Source organism: Fringilla coelebs (assembly GCF_963513975.1).
Source record: "Fringilla coelebs genome assembly, chromosome: 10".
Lineage (NCBI taxonomy): Eukaryota > Metazoa > Chordata > Aves > Passeriformes > Fringillidae > Fringilla > Fringilla coelebs.
The window spans coordinates 6,485,231-6,505,522 of record NC_140036.1 but is presented as its reverse complement, the minus strand read 5'-3'; the positions used below and the strand labels follow the sequence as shown (position 1 = coordinate 6,505,522).

The following is a 20,292-nucleotide window of genomic DNA, read 5'->3' as shown; positions in this document are numbered from 1 at the left end:
ACAGATGAAGCCTCTGACAGATGCTCTCCCTTAATTGCAATTTTACCTACCAGCTGGCTGCCTACTGAGGTCAGATTCCTGAAAAAGTCCAGAACAAGTCTGGACAAACAGTTTTCCAGTCAGTTTTTCTACATCAGCTCCTCAAAATACCCTCTGACTTTGGAAGTGAGTAGTGAGTTGCTTTGCAGTCATCATAAAATAGTAATTTTCAGGAAATGTACAGAGTGATACAGCTCAAACTCACAAAAAAAATTAATACTAAAGTACACGTAGAATAACCCTAGAAAATAGCACTCTTATGATTCCCCAAACCAGTTTGGGTGAAAACCACAAGGATTAAGAGTACAACTACCTGGTCTCAACTCAGGGTTTGGCCTGACAGCTCATGATGATTTCAGTTCAAAACAGAGGTGGCTAGTGAAGAGGTTTTAATCACAAATGTAGAACACAAACACTATTTCAGAGGTCAGTAGTACCTCCACAGCAATGGTTTCCAAACAGCTGTCCACAAGGATTTCATAACTTGTTTTTATAAGCCCTATTCTCTTTATGGTGTTTTCCATGAAAATCTAGTCAAAATCATCCATTGAAGAGCTCAGTCTTCCATTGGCTCAAGAACCACAATTACATTGCAGAAGAGCAATCCCAACTTCTTACAGTACAAAACAGTTTCTGACCTTTGCAGCCTTGGCCTTCTCGAGCTGCTGAAGTTGTTCTAGAGCTGGTCCCTGAGCTGCAGTATCAATGGGCAGATCCCAGACACTGCTTCCTTCCCAGACTAGACAGTGAAGAAAACAAACAGTGACAAGCAAAAATAAGCACATGAACAACACTACTGAAAGGGGAGAATCTTGTGTATGCTGTTACTATGTTTTAGGAACTAAAATCATGTTTACACTTTTGCTTTAGTCAGTAGAGGGCCACCTTATCCTCCTGTATAACAAGGCCAGTCTGTGACTGAAGGAAGGCTGGGCTTCCCATGAAATTCTACAGAAGAACCAGCTATTCCAGGTCCTCCCATCAGAGCAGAACGCCCTTAAATAGAACAATCCCTTCAGATCTAGACTTCCATAACCATTGGAAAAATTACCATATTCTTCACCACTCTCAAATGGAATTTCTACTGCAAAGCAAAGTAGGCTGATCCAGTTAAACACTATGATTCAGAAATAATTTTCCTTTGTATCAAAAGGGGAGGGATCATCTCAAAGATGCTGATTCTTAACACATGGACTTTTCCCAAGAGACCTGACCCAGGCTAAGCACCTTACCTGTAGGCTGTGAAGCTGACTGAAGTTCCCATATTGAGCCAGTGTCCGGCACTGACACAGACCTTGTAACAGGTGGCATCATGTTCTGTTCAGATATTCTGTAATACCAACAGGAAGAGTCAACACGCCACTTCCAGGGAGAGGAGTGCTCTGAACACGTATGAGATTCAGTAACTTGTAACATACTGCTTTCCTTCCACACCTCTATTCAAAACAAAAATATGATGTGGACAACAGTAGCTGCTTGCAAAGTTCTTGCTGATCTTACCCCTGCTAAATCAAGGCCTAAGCTACAGTTTTTCATCTGTTGCTTAGAGGCCAGTTTGAGGAACAAGCATCCAGTACTGCAGAACTGGCAAAGCTCCTCGATGACCAGCACAACAAATCTGTCAGAAAGGTAGAATTCAAACTCCTCATTTTCACAAATGCTCTGAGGCAAAGATTACATATATAATGAAGTACTCCATGTTCTGAAACTATTTCCTATAACTGTTTCCTGAAACATACTTATATTCTCATTACTATTCTTAACACACATAATCCTAAAATATGAGAAAATTTAACTAGGACAAACAGTCGACAAAATGTAACTGTTATATACAAACTAGAGCACAGAAGAACAGAATTCAGTTCAAGTCTGGGCTAGCTCACCTCATCTTCAGGGCCTGGAACTGCTGAAGGAGAATAGCGAGCTGCTGCTGCTGCTGGGATGAGAGGGCTGCCTTCTGCTGCTGAGCCAGCATCTGTGCATACTGTTGTCTTCAAAAGACAAGCAGAAAAACGGTATTTGTTCACTTATGCCCAAGTTGCAGACAGATTCATGCTCTGGGACTAATGCCCACTGACATATATAACATAAATACTAAATACTAGAGGAAACCACAGAACAGGAGCTTGGCAAGAATCAAAATACAAGAATATAGCCAGTTGGCTCACATGAGCAGAACTAGACTTATCTTCACCCTCAGCTCTGTCACCTGGCTATTACTGCCCCATATTTTTCTTGTTAAGTTGTGTAACACTACTTCCTTTTTTGTCTAAATTGCATAATTTTATCTCAAATTAATCTGGCTTTGATCACTGCCCACTTGCAATCAGTCTCTTCCCCAGTATGTCAAGGCATTGCCTAGCACAGAAGCAGGCTCTTGCCTCATTCAATCATGAGCTGACAATCGGTATTGAAAAACTATAGTCATGACACATGCTTTCAGGATCCCCTGAAAAAGCAACTCGACTGTTTTCTTTCCTTCAAGCTGTCAGGAGCTGGCCATAACTGAACAACTGACAACTTTGGCAAAATGGATTTCAAACTGCTTTGCCCAGCAGGACCTTTCACTGATCTTCAAAGAGCTGAGCAAGCAGATCAAAGGTAACTTATACCTTCTCCATCTCCAGATCCAAAGATGTGTAGCCTTCTCCTGACATCAAAACATCTGAAGGTCATTACTAGGACACCTGGGATTCAGACTGACCATAACAGCTACCTATAAAGCCAGTCTCACCAAAAGCTATGAGTGACACTGGAAAGGACTCTGAAAAGTGAGCATGGGGCAGACACACTGCCCTAATCCTGTACACTGTCAACATCGCCAGTGTTTGTGGAAGCAACTGTTGCTGTTGGAGGTGAAGTACTTCCAGCCCCATTGCCCAAGGAAACAACAACAAGCAGCTGAACCTGGATGACTAAAAATGCAGAGCAGAACACAGTCACCGGAAGATCTCTGGGACAAGAAGTCTTACTGTATTAGAAGATGCTGATACTGCAGGTGCTGCATTTGGATTAGAGCCAACTCTTGTTGTCTAGTCAGTCGCTCTTGGTCCAGCTCACCCTATGTTTAGAGATAAAACATTCTTTTTCACTAACATATATACTAAGAGTAGTAGATTGCAAAAGCAAGCAATACAGAAGTTGCATTTTGACCAGAAAAAAAAAGAAAATAGAAAAATACCTAGACCGAGATCAAGATTTATAAAGCCTGTGAAATACACAGCACCTTTACGTATCACAGTACCCAGCCTCCCAGCCACACCAAGCATTTTCAAACTACATGTCTGTCCTACTCCTGCAAAAGTAATCTAACACCAAGTTCAGCTTTGGTGATTGGAACACCTGCAATTCCAAGACAGAGTAGACGATACCTAAATTCAATGCCCACTTGTTGGAGGACTATTTCAATACTGTAACTGTCACATAATTACCAGATGTGGAAGTGGTGCTGGGCCTGGAGTGAAGGGAACCCTGCCCCACATTTTCATGATGTCTCCAAGTGGCTGGAAAGTCTCGTCACAGGCTCTCTTCACCAACAGTGACATCGTGAAGTATCCAGCCTGGAACCACTCTGCCATCTCCTGATTACTGAACGGACCTGAAATCACATCAACCAACACACGTTGTGGGGAAAGGGAAGCAAGGCCAGGTTCAGCATGTTGGAAACAAGGAGCTGCCTATGGTCACCCAGTGCCCAGCACCAGGCATTCCTGTCTGCCTCACCCACTCGTGGGGACACTGCTCATCCAAGGCTGGAGTGTCCATGCACACCTGCACAGGGGCTACAGCACTGCCCTATGGCTCAGGAAAAGTGCATGATGGCTTTCCCCTTGCCTTGGAGGGAGACAGGTGAGCTCTGGGGTAAAAGCCAAGCACACCATGGTGTGGGGCTTGGTCCAGCTAATCCCCCTGCTGTCCTCCTGCGGCACTTACTGCTTCAGGCTCACAGCAGCTGCAGCTTCCACCATGGAGCTCAGCAGTACCTGCTGGCACCACAAGTGCTGCTTTCCCGACTGCACTGCACAGATAATTAAACAATCTTAGCCTGCTTCAACTCATGCCTTCAAACCAGAGGAACCCTCATGTTTTACACAAGTTTTGCTTCTGGAACTTAGAAGATACACAGATTGACCTCAAGTGAACAAGTACATTTTTTAAGATAATGAGGATCAAGTTTCTTTCCTTTGTAAAAATCTACACTTTTCCTTCTCTTCCTCTTTTTTCTAAGAAAGATTTCAGTCGTGCCTTTTAAAGAAGGGTTTCTATATTAATTTTACATGTTCAAATACATAGAAAACCAGTATAAAAATATTATTTAACCAAGTAAGAACCACATAAACAAGTTTTGCAATTCATCTTCTGAAAAGCAGGAACATTCAGTAACCCTTGCCTTCTCCGTAAAGAGTATTCTAGAGTAGAAGGCAATTCCTCCTAGAGAATATGAAACCACAAGAGACTAGCCCAAGAAAAAAAAAAAATTCTAAGTGTTTACTTTTTGAAGTCACATTGAAATACTTAATCCAACAACAAAAATATGTAGATTGTCACACACCAATAAACACCGAGCAGGGACTGACATACACTGAGCAAATAAAAGCACTTCATGTTTAACATTCTTTAAACTTAAAGGGATGAAAAAATCCCCCTAAAGACATGCAATACCTGCAGACAAGAGACTGACACAGATCCCACAAACAACACCCCCACCAATCCTATCTGGAGCTCACAGCTGAGAAGTCATTCACATTACACAGTGTGAAGTACAGGAAGGAAGGAATTCACTGTTTAGCTGCACTTTTGGGAAGCAGATAAGCAGCTGCTACACCAAGCCCTAGGACCTCCGAAAGAAATGTACCTTCTGAAAGCAAAAGTGCAATTATCTACATGAAAGGCCTGCTTCAAATTTTATTTACAAAAAAAATTCTTAAGCAAAAATTGAAAGCAGGGAGCAGTTCCTATCTATTATATGAACTAACAAAGCAGTGGCTGCAAGTGCAATTTAAACTGAAATTCTGCACAAGCACTGGCTGGTGGAAACTTGATTCCTCTTTGCCCTGGATTCTAAACAAACCACCCTCTCCCTGACTATTCCACATCTTCAGGCTGATTTCAAGGTTTCTTGTGGATTCTTTACAACTACTTGAGTGGTCACATTCCTATGTTTGTTTCCACTGTTATCTGGATATCTGAGTAACTAATGGTATGTGAAACAGGTTTTAGTCTAACCTAATTTACAGGAACATGAAGTGATGGCAAACCTCAGCCCCAATAAAGCACAGTTCTGGTCGTTCGGCCTGCTGAGCTCATGGGGGCAGTGATGGGTCGAAGATATTTTCAAAACCTAGCTCTAGAATGGTAAATTCCCTATGCTGCTTTTGTAAAAAGAGGCACCAGCATCTGTTGGTGGTAATTCTGTGAAGAACTCAAACAACTCTGTGAAACAAAAGAGGAAGTGTAAATGGCACAGACCTACCCTGAATTTCTCCTTGTGGATCTTTGTAGTACCACTTCTGCATGGCTTCATGAAACAGGGGCATAGAGGAACCCTTTGCTCTGTGTTCTTGGATTTTTGCTGCTAGTCTTTCATCATCAAGGGCACTGTCCTGCAGATATGCCACCATTTTTTCTGCTTGCTGGAAGAGACATCAAAACCAGCAAGAAATACAAGAGTTAGATGGGGGCTTAGAGATTTGGAAATGAGCGTACCAAACACAACCAACCTTGTGCTACCCAGTGCTCCAGAGTGTACCAGGAATGACAGGCAGCCCCAGGACAGGAGTGACTGCTACACAAACCTGGAGCTCTGTCTACCACACTTGTCATGCAGAATCCTGAACAAGCACAGTTCACCTGCTTACAAAAAGCTTTAGAGCAACTTCAGAAGAGGTCCCATGCAGTACCACAGAGAAAAATACAACAGGCATGGGAGCATGAGCACAAAGAAGGTTCTACATCTCAGCAGTCACTACAGTTCCATCAACACAGTGTTGTGATTCACTTACAGGATTTTTGGTTGGGTTTTTGTTTGTTTGTTTTGGGGGTTTTAACAGACATACACAATTTCTCAAGGCAAATCACAATGCTACTTAAAAAAAAAAACAGCAGCAGCTTTCAGCATACATTGTGGAGTGTAAAGTTTTAGCTGCATTTCTGATTTTATGAGCTTCAAATATTTGCTGCATTCCACATTCCTCCAGTCTCACGACTGTCAACAACAAAGGAATTAGAGAAATTTTACCTGCTCTAGGTGTTTGAGGCCCTCTTCATCATCCGGATCAGCGGGAATGTTGCCCATGCCTGGAGCAGCTGTGACAGGTGTTTGAACTGGCCGCAGAGCAGGATTTGAATTGGAAACAGGAGGAGAAAGATGAGCAGAAGCAGCTGTGTCTGCAGAAATCTGTGGCAAAGGTTGAGCAAGAGAAGCCAAATCTAAAGAAAAATGTTTAAGTTAGTCCATTATCTTTAACATAAACAACAATTACTTTTAAGAACTTAATGCAGAGAATATTCAACAGCTCAAATTTAGCACCAAAGCAAAAGTATTTTCAGATCTTCCTGAATGTACTGCTCAGAGCACAGGTACCCAGCCTAACTTCAAGGAACAGTTTAGTTCTATCAGTGCAGAACTCAGCACATTTGAGCATAACCCATTTCCTGGCCACACACATTTGTCCAGACTATTCTGCTGTATACACATTGAGGCACATCCACAAGTAGCTGATGTTTCTCTGGACCACATTTCAGTGTCAAGTACCAGTGCACTAAAGCATTTGAGATGGCATATCCAACAAATCCTGTATTTACAGACCAGTTGGTGAATCTGGCTTTCCATCACCAGTCCTTGCCTCTTTTAAGGGGCCAGGATTATTCACAGTGAGTAATGGAAACTTACTAAATTTATCTGTCAGGTTTATTACCTTCCCCTCTGTTGGACATTTTGGCTGACATTGTATTCTCCACTCGATTCTCTTTATCTTCTGTTTTTTCTGTTCTTTCTGGTGCAGACTCTTCCTTCCTTTCAAAAAGGTTTGTTGTCTGCAGCGGGTCTGGAGGCTGGGATTTCGGTGGGGTGTCTGACCTGGCAGCTGGAGATGATGCCTGAGCTGCTTCTTCCACTGCTTCTGTAACAAGGCACAGGTCTAAGTAACTGAGTTTACAGAAATTCTACACTGGCAGTTGCAGGAGAAGTCCCCCCTACCTGACACTGTTCTCTCTGTTTTCTCCCCCTCCTTCTTGGGCTTTTCATGATCTTTGGCTTCTTCATTGTGGCTCCCTTCAGAGTCAGACCTTTCCTCCCCTTCCTCCACAGGCCGGAAGTCCATCTCCTGTTCCTCTGGTATTGGCTCCTTCTGCACTTTCTGCAAAGTCAACGCAACCATCCATAACCCACCTGACTTCACAGGACATTTGCACCAAGTGACCCAAGGGCCCACAGCAGCTTTTCACCTTTAAAGAGAGAAACGCTCCAGAGGAGTCAAAGGTGCCCATTTCTTCCTCTGCATCCTCCAAGCACCACTCAGGGAGACTGTCCCTGTCGTCATCCATGCTGCCGCTGCCGCAGCGCACGCGGCGATAGCCCCGCTCGTCGTCTCGGTCCCGGAAATCAAACTCGAATCTCCGCCGTCGCTCCATGTGCTCCCGCCAGCCTGCAGAATGAGGGCCGTCTAAGGCAGGGAAAGGAGCTTTACCACACAGTCCTGGGGCAGGGCTCACACAACGGGGGAAAAGGACACTGACAGCAATTCAGAAAGCTGCTACAGGGTACAGCCCACCTATGAACAGGCAACTTCAAGGACAAGGCAAAGAAAAGGAGCATCCTGCCAATAAGCAGGAGACTTTCAAATATTGTCCACTGTATATCCTCACATTATAAACTTTGGAATAAGCATTAAAAACCATATAAGGCTAAAAAAGCTTGGCTACAAAATCTAGAACAGGCACCAAAATAAGACAAGCTGCCAACTGAATTTACCAGCCACCACTGATTTAAGTCTTTTGTGGCACCTTTACATGTGTAAGATTTCATGTTTTCCTTCAGGGGCTCTGCAGAAGTCGCATTCTGAATAAAACAGTCATGTTTTTGCCTCTTGCCCTCAGATATGCTTTTGTACATATACATGAAAAAAGGAGTGACAACTGTTCAAATACCTTTAAAAGGACTGGTCAGTCTCTTGAATGTTTTTTTTTAGCCATGGAATACCAAAACTTGGAAAGATAAGAAATGGGAGAACATTCCCAACTCATGTATAAACTTCATATTCAGAAGACACCTTCATTTAGCCAAGCTTCAAATCCTCTGAGTGCAATAATGTTATTTAAACTGTAAAGGGCTGGCTGCTAAGGAAAACAAATTGCAAGTAAAAGGACTGTACACAGCTTTCCATGAAATACAAGCCATCTCTATTACAAAGGTGCAAAGACAAATGAAGGCACCGTAGAGCTTTTCATGGTGGCTGTTCTTGACTGGATAAAGAAATAAGTAAATTCTTTTTTTTGCTCCAACAATCTGTGCACCAGAATCAGTGCAGCCTCACAGTATCAAATGTCTACCAAAAAAACCCAAATCACAGTAAAGGGGAGAAACGTGGTCTGTTTCATGACTGATGAATATTTCCACACCGACCTTAATATCTTAACTATTAATATTAGCCATGCAAAAATCCACCTTTGTCTCGAAAATACAGGAAATGTAAAACAAACTCTTTCCAGAAAAATTCTGAATTTTAATCTCAAATTTCACCAAGGAAACACAAATGCTATCCTTTAACAAGGCCTTCACTATTCCCTATGTGCTTATTTGCAAATAATTCCACGGAATAGCTTAACCTATGCTTCTAGTTACGCCTTACAAAGAAAATAGTATGAAACCATCAAATCAATCTCCTGAGGCAATCTTTTTAATGTTATTAAGGAAAGAGATTGAAGTGTGAGAGGTTATTGACAACCAGACAGCAGTTCTGATTGAGTCCCTGGACAGACAGCTCATTACAAGCAGCCATGTCCATGTCAGGGCTCCCAGCAGGGGAGCCTCTATTTTTCCACAGTTCACATGCCAGTACCAGGAGTGCAGCTCTTCAAAGTGAGACCCAGAAATGTGGTTTTTGAAGGTGAATTCTAAGCACTTTGTTAAGCCCAAGTATCTTCAAAGTTCAAATGAAGAACCATTTAGTCTGCTTGCAGAGATTTAGTCACACAGCCTTTTACAGCCCCCACATTTTCAGAGCTACCTAGAGAGGCGAAACGACATGGGTGTAGCAGACTCATGCCCTTGTTTCTTAGTAACAAATGTGTTTGTAAAAGCCCAGTTAGAATATAGGCCAAAATTCAGGTCTGAAATATCAGGCTGCCAACCTTTTATCTCTCCAAGAGGAGAGATAAACCTGAATTCTTACCTGAAGTTTTTTAGCCAGCAGTTAGGACACAAACACAGCTTTAAGTTCAGCCCCATACTATCACTAGGCAGTAGTTATATGTCCAGTATTTCAAGTGTAAAGATAATTTTAAGCTTAATTTATCCCTTGTAATTTATGGTGACATTGTATGTAAAAGATAGGACTACTGGCTGCTTCAGGAAATCCAAGAACACAGTAGCCTTGTTAATAGCTATTTCTCTCTTAAAAATTATATTCTCTAACTCACCAGTGAAATTTTCAATACATACTAAAGAATCCTAAATGTTAAATAGAACATTTAAAGGAACAGCACACTTTTTTGGGCATATATTATATATAGACCTACGCTATTATATACAGACCTAGTTCTTACTTTGCTCAATTTTGGAGCAGGATTCTCTATTGTACTTTAGTTGCTTCATGATATTTAAGAAACACAAGGAACAAGGCCAAAAAATTCAACTCTAGCTGAATTACAGCACCGGATTCTGAAAGTGGAGTGAATCAAGATTAATTTGAAAAGCCTTTCAAACAAAGCAGCAACTAAAGAATCTTTATATGAAAGTACAGCCTAAGGCCTCTCTCAAATGCTTCCCAGGAAAAGGACCAATTTGAAGAGCTATTTATGCAAAGACACAAAATCATATCAGAAATTCTTGTCAAGAAAAACTTATTCCTATTCCTTAAGGCTGATTTGGTAACCAAAACCATAAATCTCTATAGATCAGTCACTAGTTTTGAGACCACAACAGGTTTGTATATGTTTCTGACAAAACAGACTTGGCCTTGTAAATTTAAAGGGCAATCATTGTGTGAATGCAGGAATTGTGACAACAGAGAGGGGCTTTTAGACATTTATAATTCTAAAACATGGTTAAAAATTAAAGGAAAAAAAAAAAGAAACTTCGAAGCAGCCAGTGAATCTAAATCTGTGATCACACTCTTCTAGCAGTTATTAAAGCCACTGTAAAGATCCTAGCAGGGAGTACACAGAGACAAGCCACAGGAAGGACCAACTAAACAAATGAAAACAGTCCTCTGAAGACATTTCTCTTTTTTTAGCAGGACATATGACTGTACTATTACCTAACACCAGAAGAAGTACAAAGAAGTAGTTTAAACCACGCCAAAGTGATTTAAGCTCATTGTTTAAAGCAAAATGTGATTTAAACCATTTTGATAGTTCTGTGGCTACTAGTAAGAGAAGAAATCAAATACAGCTCTGATGAAAGCTGGAACTAGGGCAATACAGCTGTCAGCTCAGGCTATCTCAAAATTAGCAACTTTTCTGCAGATTCACCTAAGTCTTTGAACAGGCTTTAAATGATAGCTGCTAAAATTAACTTGGTAAAGGAAGTTCAGTTAGTTTCTACTACAATGAAAATTCAAATAAACAAAATTTAAATGACAGAATTGCGACAAATTTTCAAAACCTTCCTCAGAACAACCAAAAAAGTTCAAGACCTGAATGAACTTCTGAACTTTGAGGTCAAGGCTTCCTTTTAAGCTAAAGCATGCAGGCTGGTACTCACAGAACACTCCACTCCTGAGTATCATGCTGCATCATGAGGTAGCTGGCCTGATGTTGCCTCAACTAGATAACAAAGCAGCAGTGTCTGATCAACAACTGTGACCAAACACTGGGGAAAAGAAAATTATATTCTTCAAAATTTGGCTCTTAGCCTTGCTCTAAATAGAAAACATCTGATGATAAATCAAGCCTTGGGCTCGTTACTAAATTTTAGTACAAGAGAACAGCTGTTTGAGAGCAGAGTTATACACAGCTATGAAGAAGGCTCAGAACAGAGGTGATGGCTGCTCCCAACAATAGCTGTACTGAAAGTCTGAGATGTTGAAAAGGGCAACAGAGCCACTACAAGAGCAACTGGGACTTTTCCTTAGTGAACAGAAGAAATTGTCCACCTCAGCTCCAAAAGTGTCCTGTGCTTTCTTTGCTTTCCTATCAAATTTAGCATGGAGCAAAGGACGCTCAAGCGAGGGGACCCTATCACCCCCCAGAACTACAGAAAGAAGGTTTAGATTGGGCATTAGGAGCAATTTCTTCACTGAAAGGGTTGTCAAGCATTAGCACAGACGCCCAAGGAAGTGGTAGAGGCCCCATCCCTGCAGGGATTTAAAAGCCATGCAGATGAGGTACTTAAGGACATGGTTTAGTGGTGGCCTTGGCAGTGCTGGGTCAATGGTTGGGCTCAAACACTTTTAAAGTCTTTTCCAAACTCAACAATTGTACTATTCTATGAAGATGTAACAGTAGAAAAGCCTAATCCTCTCCTGGTACTCCAGAAGCCCTCTGCAGCCAAAAGATAGCCAAACCCAGGATCCCACACCAGGTATGACAATCTTTTCCAAAAAGAAGGAAAAAACCCTATAATATGTTTCAGTCCTAGTACTGAAATACCAAGCTCTCCTTTGTATTTCTCCTGCAATTCTAGCAATGCTGGAAAGCAGGTGAACAGACTTGGCCTGTCAGGCCTGGGAAGGGGAGAGTGGAACCAAACAGGTGCCTGAAACTTATTGAGACAAGATACCCTGTAACTAACTACAAAATGTGTAGAGCAACATATTCTGAGATTTTCCAAAAATGCTTCTTGGCATTGCAAACACATCTGGAAAACTAGGAAGTGGTCAATGACCAGAGTGGTTTAGTGTCAGCGTCACTCTGCAGCATTAGGTATGCTGTCTAATGTGGATGACTTCTGTCCCCTCACTGTCACAGCCACAAAGAAACAGTACTATTAAAACCCCATTATTTTACCAGGTACATACATACCTGGAGCACAATACAGACAAGTGCACACCTGGAAAGTATTGTTCCCTTAAATATGTAAGGGTACTGAAAATGCTAAAAGGAAAACAAAGGCACACAATTTTATGCTAAACATTTTATGACCAAGAGCCTCACACAATGCAGAACAGCATACAATGACCAAGACTATATAAACCTGTTTTAGCCTGAATGTGGCACCTCCCTCTCCTCATGACCTTTGCCCTCTCTCTGTAACCACAGCTGCATGTTTGCCCAACTCTGCTCTCACCTGGACTGTGAGGACGCCACCTCTCCCCATCCCTCCGTGACCCAGCCAGTCGCCAGCCTCCATCCTCATCTTCCCCATTCTGCTCCTCCCTGAAGATGCGCCAGTTCTCGCTCTCAGAGCGTATAAATTCGTGTTTCCTCCCTGTGGTCACTGTCCCACCTTCCTCAAAGTTTGGTCTCACTGCAAAGAAAACACAGGCCAGTGAACATGCGTCCTGTCTTGAGAAACACAGAAATATAAAAGGGTTGAAATCTTGTTCTCTTGGAGGCAAAAAACGCACCAGAAGTGGTTATAGGAACCTAGGAGAGGAACAAAAATTCAAGAAGGAAACATGACAGATTTAAGAAATCCAGCTGCCTATGTACCTTGGGATGGAAAAATATTAAAAAAAAAATCCAGAAGGAAGCAAAGCATATAAGTAATTAGAACACGGATAGGAAAGGCAAAGGAGGAAAAGGCAGTTTAAGAGATGTAAGGAAATGTAACAGAAAGAAGGCAAAAGTGTGCAGAGAAAAAGAATAAACTGCTTTATCATGACGTGTCTCAAGCTAAATGGGAGCACAGTGCAAGCATTATATAAACCAAACACACTTCCTACTTCTGTAATAAAAAGAAGGTGAAATCTATTTATTTAATCCAACATACAGCAGTCTAACTATTAGGAAACACTGAAAATTTAAATTAGCATTGAGGAATAAACAAAAAAAAAAAACTTAGCAATGTTAACATTATGCTGTGAATCCATCTTCTGGAGAGCCAAGGTCAGTACATGAAGGGACAGAAGCAATTATGCCTCAGCTGAAGGCTAAGTCTACTAGAAGTTTAGGAGACAGGATAGTGTTTTAGTTCTTAATGTACATTATGTTATATTTTAAAAAAAACATAAAATCCTCAAGTACATATGAAGAGCAATTGTGTCAGAAAAGAATGCTATAAATATTTCTATGAAAAGACTCCACATTATACACCAAGATTTCCAAGTCATACACCAGTATGCCAAGGTTTAACACAGATGCTGCTTTCACTGCTGACTTGCCCTGACAAGACAGCCCATCACTGAAATAAGTTTCTTCAGCTGGGCAGCACCAGAATTGTCACAGGAACCACAGTGATGTCATTTCTTCACTGGTACTATTACCCAGCATTAACCTGAAATTGTGGTGTTATCTATAAAAAGAAATGAAAAAGAAAAGTCTTCAAGTACTAGAGAAAAGTATACTGAATCTTTCCTTCTTAAGAGTCCTAAAAACTAAAACTGTAAGATGTTATTTGGTGAAGCCTGTTTGGTATGCCTGCTTTCTTAGACAGGAAAAACACAAGAAAGTACGACCATGTACTACAACTCCTGGGGTGGAAAGAGACAATTTTAAGTATTTCATTTAGGAAGCATAGGAGAATGTTTTCTTAGCAACAGGGAATTTTTTCAGCCAACGAAAAAGATGAGGAAACAAAGATCTGAAATTCTGTGGCATACCAGACCTCAGTTCAGAACATGAAAATTCTTCCTGCTAGAAATACTGCACTCTGGAGGCAGGAAGCACACACTGGCTCTCTACTTTGCATGCACCTTGCAGAAAACCTGAGATCCCTTCTCCACAATCTCAAAACACTGGAGGGAAAAAACCTTTATCTTTCTCCAGCTCTAATTTTTCTGGAATACCTTTCCCTTATGTTGTTCCTGTATGAAGAGCTAAAGCACATTGACTAATTTCAAGTCTAGCACCAGTATCAACAGGCAGTGTCAGCTGTGAGGCCAAGTATAACCCAGTTGTACCTTCACTTCACTGAAGGGGGCATCTGGCTGAAGATCACTTCCCTATTTGCTGGGCTTTGAGAAACAAAATCTGCAGAGAGTGTATTTTGGGGAGTCTCTGGTAATACTCCAAATAAAACAAAATTGCTGGAGGTACTCAACTCCTTTCATTTGGTACATGTGATGCTGGCAACTTTTTATCTGGAGTGGATGAATCTTTACAGATGAAGGTCAGCCACATTCTGTATTCCCCTGCTTCATGGAAAAGACAGGAAAGGAACAAGCCAGACAGAAAAATCTAAGTCTGGGAATTTATTTTTTTTTAGTTTTTGGTATCTCAAAAATATCATGTGGACTACAGTAACAAAAAGTGCAGGGAAGCCTCTCACCGTTGCTCCTTGAATGGGCTTCCCATAGCAGAAAAGCAAAAGGCAAAGCTACAGAGCTGAGTCAGCTGGAAGTAAAACACAGAGAGGGGTGCACAGGAGAGAGCTGCAACCCAACAGACATGGGGAGCCTAAGTCCCTAACAACAAGGAAAGTGCCTCATTCTTTTTGAATTAAAAATGCTACAAAGAGGAAGAGATCCAATTTTTTTTCATTTTGCAGCACAAGACATTAGTTGTTTTCTTACTAAAACAGTTACCAAAAGAAAAAAGTTATTAGAATCATTATTTTGAGACACGAGAAGTAATATTTTTACAGATTTATCTATTATTTTCATAAAAACTCAGAGCTGTTACTTGACACTTATTCAGTAACATTAATTTGAGAGATTTTAGACTCTACCAATTAAGGAAAAACAAGGATGTTCTTCCTTTCCATTGTAAGTTAAGTTGATTCTGGAGACTCCTCTTTAACACAGACAAGCTCTCAGCTCACAGGTCCTGCTCCATTCTTCCAAAAACATTTAGGAGAAAAGGTCACTTAAAGAATATTGTGGAGTCTGCTTTGCCACTGTATATCCTGGTTTTAGGCCCACTGTACATCTACTCATGCTATAAGCAAATCAAGGCAACTCAGGTTGTGTTAGTCCTTAGGACAGCAGATTTTGTTCCCAAGAACTGAACTATCAAAGTCAGGTTTTGTATGCTGAACTTGCAGAAAATGGGGTTTGAAACATCTCTGTAGAGGTTACAAAACATCAAATGCTGTTTGCCAAGATCAGACTCAAGTGGGATCCTGCCCCTCTTCTGATTTTAAATTCTGTGGCATTACAAATGTAGAAATGAAAAAGACTAATATAAGGGGTCAGTATATATTTATCTGAGCATGGGATCCAAAACCTTTCCAAACACAGCAGCACTCCAGTGTCACATCAAAGACTGTTCTGACGCCACATTCAGTGGAATTAAGAGAAAAAATGCAGTGTCTCATGACATACTTCAGTTTTCTGGTTTACTCCAGTTTTCTAGAACATCACAGCAAGCATCAAAGTACAAGGTATGTGTCCAAACAGGTCTGGCATTAGATGATCCTGAAGATTAGACAGACCAGCCAAGAAACTGGTTCTTTACAAACACAAACCAGTCACAGGTTACGGACCTGAAAAATCAAGCTACCCAAGTGACAGAAAGACTCTGACAAACTGAATACAGGATTATTCCTACAGATTACATCTAAATTCATAACTTATAAAGTGCCAGCATACTCTTTGCAAACTGCTTCTAGATTTGAGAACAATCACTTCAGCTGAAATGACTTAGATCACAGAGTCAGGACTTGGCAATGTTTTAAGGATGAAAGAAACTAAAATGGAATCTATGGTTTTGCCTTGGACTAATTGACTGGACTTCCTGAAGAGAAGGAGCAGTAAAAGGGCACCTCTGTTCAGGCCTGTCACAAAGCCAGCAATGGTGTTTACAGAAAACTTCAGACAGAGCTGAGCGGTATCCAGCCAGAAAAGCCTACAGCTGCGCAACACTGATTTGAAGGGATACTGACTGTGGAGAACAAGACTGGATTTGGGATGTGGCCCCATGGCAACATGGTTATGAAGAGCACTTACTAACAGAATGGCAAATCACTCCTGTTCTCCAGGCTGTCAGCCCATGTCTCCTACACCACCCTCACTGTCTGGAAAGAATAAACAGGAAAGCAATGACTGACAGCACTGCTGTTTCCTCTACAGAGGGGCAAGAACCAGGAGAGTCTATTGAGTACTTTGACTTGCTCCCTTCTCTCTGCTCCCTGCTACATAATTCCTCAAGAGGAAGATAAAAATAAAAACCTTTGCAGTCAGTGTTTTTAAAGGAACTGAAATAACTTTGCCTAAATGTGTAATTGCTTTATTTTACAGAAGACTAAAATAAATGTCCTTAAGATGATGCTTCTAGAGAAAGACTACCTTCTCATTTGAACACTACTGAACATGCTAGGAACACCACAGGAATACAAATACATGAAGTGACTCCCAGTGATAGATCAGAAGTTCTGAATCCCATTTCTAGCTTCAAATTTTCAATCTCTCTGCATAAAATCAATCTCAACATCAGATCTCAAAAACATGCTATCAAATATAACCCCATATTTTTTCACTAAATTGGCCATTATCTACTGGCACCAGTGTGAGCCAATAAATTCAAGGAATTTGCAGAAGTTCAATTCCATAACACACCTGAAACACACACACTGCACCTAATTTCACCTGCTATACAACTGTGTAAAGATTTCCTATTCATTCAGTTGAATTAGATTAGAAAACCACACCAGTGACCACACAGCAAATGCTTTCTACAGTTCAAAAGATGGTTTGAAACCAAAATCCTACTTGTGACTAAGTGAGGCTGTCTGCAGTGGAGGCAAGGGTAAAGGGTGAGTCACACCATCCTACAGCTTTGTCACACTGGTGGGAGTCCCCTGGCACTACATTATTTGCCCTGGTTTTCAAAGCCACACCATGCCTATCAACTTTCAAGTGCTGTGCCTGAACATGTATTAAAATGTTCCATTCTAATGAAGCAAAAAATTAATGTTTTGCAATTTAGGGTTGGGGGAAGGTTAAAGAAGAAAAAATAGGGAGGATTTTGTTTCCTAAGCAGGAAAGTCTACATTAATGATTTTCCCAGCAGGCCTTCAGTAGTTTTACTGCAAACAACCACAGCCTTTGTTTCTCAGATCCTCTTACATCTGACGTTCAGTCAAAGCCCTCACATCAGCAGCTCACCAAGGGATAAAAAGAAAAAATGAACCAGTACCGTGTTCCAGAGCTGTCCTCAGAGCTGGTCCAGCAGGGAAGCACACTGACCACTCTGCACAGCTGCTCAGACATACCCTCAACAACTCCTCTCATTTCATGAGTGAAAGAGCAAACAGCTTAAGCAAAAGTGGTTTCATCTGCCACATGGAATCAGCAAGCCACCTAATCTGCCTTGTTTCATTCCTAGGCTTTAGCAAAATCCTGTGATTAATGACATGTTTTCACAAAGGAGCAATGTGGAGATGGAAATGGCCAGGTCTACATCTTCTGAGCAGCATTAGGCTGCAATTCAGCAACACCCCCCCGAGAGCACAGGCTGCACCATGAGCTGCATCCACCTTTCCATTCACATTCCAGAGCTCGGGACTAACAGGAAAGGAAGAAGTGGAGCAGCAGTGGAACACAAGAGCATCTCCCTTCACCCAAATGAACAGTAGTTCACACTGGTTAGAGAAAATATATCTGTGAACAGTGTGGGTTTTCAGCAGCAATATGGGAACTTCACCACCCAGCTTTTCCAAGGGAATTTTAGCTTTTTCAACTTTCATGCAAAACTTTAGGTTATACATACCTAAAAAATTATCCTGATTAAGGAGATGAAGAGGAAGGCACCCCTTCTCCAAGTAAGTGTTTGAGGATTTCTCCTTGGCTGCTAAGAGTTTGTGTTGGGTAAAGAAATGCTCCTAACAAACCAGCATTCTTTTCCACATGATCAGAGCCAACCAGCCCCCCTGCAGGCAAAATGACCAATCAAATCAGCTTCAGATGGAAACCAATCCCCCCAGCATATAAACACAGGAATGAGACATACAAACCCATTTTTAAAGGTTTTGGGTTTTTTTTTTCAATCTTTACCAACCACTTGTGGGAAGTTTCTTACTAGTGCTGGGACCAGTACACCAGACCAGAGCAGTCCCTCTCGTGGAGCCCAGGTTATCCCCTCCTCCTGCACAAAGACCCTCTGAAGACTGGTAAGTACACAAAACCTTTTTTTTTTCCCTTATTGTACAATTTAAATTTTTCTGTCACTCTTTAATCAAAAAAATCAAAGTTCTTTTCAGGGCAGAGAGTTTTATTTCTAAAACATGCTAAACTAAGTATCGCCTTAAACAAAATGGTTACTGATTTTTTCCTCCTCAAAAAGAAGAAAATGCTGTCTCAGGTGACCAGAGTCCTAAGTGCACACAGAGCAAATCCAAAGTCTTTATGCAGTATTTTTTCAGAAAGTTTTTGAGATAAGTGCTGGAAAGGCTCTACAGGCAGGGAGCATTTGCAAGCTCCAGCTACAGGAGGTGGATGTCATGAAATTGGCCAAGAATTATGAAAAAGACATCCTCACCTTGCAGCACTCATAACTCAGCACTCAGTTCCATCACAAATTAAAAGAAACAAGCTTCACATCTTCAAATTTGCTTTTACCATCTCCAATTATATCTCAGATATCAACAGTTTCAATCAATGCATTCATCCCTGTACATATGGACACGGAGCAAGCTGGCACCACTGCCCAGGACTCACATAGGGACATGGAGTGAACTCCACTGTCCTGCAAAACTCAGCCATTCTAGGCAAGCCACAGGAAAGCCTGCATCTCACAGGGCAGGACTGCTCTTCAAAACAGCAAGTTCCACAAAAAAAGGGTGGCAGCAAACTTCTGCAGCCTTACATCAAATAAAACCCTCCCTGGTAGCTATCAAATTACTCCTCTGTTAGCAATATTTAATTCTGCATTTAAGTTTCTTTATAAGAATTTAATATATACTGGAATATTTTACAGCCTTTACTAAGACTTTGCTTTAAATGCTTTTCAGCTTCTCCAAAACCAGCCAGATTAGTTGGTCCACTCAGGTGCTACTTCAAAATCAAGAATTAGTGTTCATATGGATCCTCAGAGTACTTACGTGAAAATACATTATATGCACTATTTAGTGTGGAGGCCCTGGACTTCCCAAAAATCAACTCTATAAGCAGCCTTTTCTTATGCACTATAAAAGGGGACATACTCTCCTGCTTTACCACCTCTTTCTTTAAAGTGCATTGAGTAATAAACTGTCACAGAAAGTCAAAATATGAGCTCTCACATCCTATCCTTTATGGCACTTGCTTTGAAAAAAGTAACTTGGGGTCAACAAATTCAAGTTTCCATTTAAACAAGACCTACTTATAACTGTAACAAGTGCTAAAAGTGCATCTTAATTCTGCACACTGCTCAGAAGTAACAGTTTTATCACAAACTACTTCCATTCATCTCAATGAGGCATTAGCTACAAAACCAAAAGGACAAATATTTGAAATGTTAACTCTTCTACTCACAACAGAAGCATGAGCTTTCAACCAATGCAGCTTCTCAAGCTGAATTACTTCCTACATTTCTAAGACTGTCCCCTAATGTAAGTTATACAATCCAGTAATTTCATCCATACTGAAAAAACCTTCATTTCCTAATAATAATGCCAGAGCATCTCCAAGGGTGGCCATTCAGTCTAAAAAAACCAGACGATAATCTAAAAATAAAACCACACAGAATAGCCATTTTAATAGCATGAAAAATGCCTTTTAAAAATCATAATCTTAGTTTGTTCTTGTCGCAAAGCGCAGAGGCAGCAACAGCCCTGCACAATCCCAGCTCAGAGCAGACAAGGTTTACATCTGAGGCTTGTGCATGATCATGCAAAGCCAGGCCAAGTAAAGAAGGAATGTACACATCCCCACAGGGCCATGCCACCACACGGATTCTAGTAAATCTTGGAATGATGCTGCAGTTGTAAGCAGTTTCTGCAGTCACTCCCAGAAAATAGCAAGTCCTCAAGACCACTTTCCTGTCAGAATGAAGCAGCACAGCATAAACTGTCTC

The 20,292-nt window shown here is 41.1% G+C and overlaps 1 protein-coding gene across 1 annotated transcript in view; it reads right to left on the bottom strand.

The window, feature by feature from the left end:
• Nucleotides 1–20,292, bottom strand: part of GIGYF2 (GRB10 interacting GYF protein 2) — a 74,272-nt gene that overhangs the window by 13,971 nt on the left and 40,009 nt on the right. Inside the window, exons 8-18 of the mRNA XM_084211913.1 lie at nucleotides 12,488–12,667; nucleotides 7,486–7,703; nucleotides 7,238–7,397; nucleotides 6,957–7,160; nucleotides 6,278–6,468; nucleotides 5,513–5,672; nucleotides 3,471–3,637; nucleotides 3,012–3,100; nucleotides 1,923–2,030; nucleotides 1,272–1,369; nucleotides 678–778 (exon numbers count right to left, since the gene is read on the bottom strand). Coding sequence (XP_084068039.1) covers nucleotides 678–778; nucleotides 1,272–1,369; nucleotides 1,923–2,030; nucleotides 3,012–3,100; nucleotides 3,471–3,637; nucleotides 5,513–5,672; nucleotides 6,278–6,468; nucleotides 6,957–7,160; nucleotides 7,238–7,397; nucleotides 7,486–7,703; nucleotides 12,488–12,667 — 1,676 coding nt within the window. The remainder of the gene's footprint in view (nucleotides 1–677; nucleotides 779–1,271; nucleotides 1,370–1,922; nucleotides 2,031–3,011; nucleotides 3,101–3,470; nucleotides 3,638–5,512; nucleotides 5,673–6,277; nucleotides 6,469–6,956; nucleotides 7,161–7,237; nucleotides 7,398–7,485; nucleotides 7,704–12,487; nucleotides 12,668–20,292) is intronic.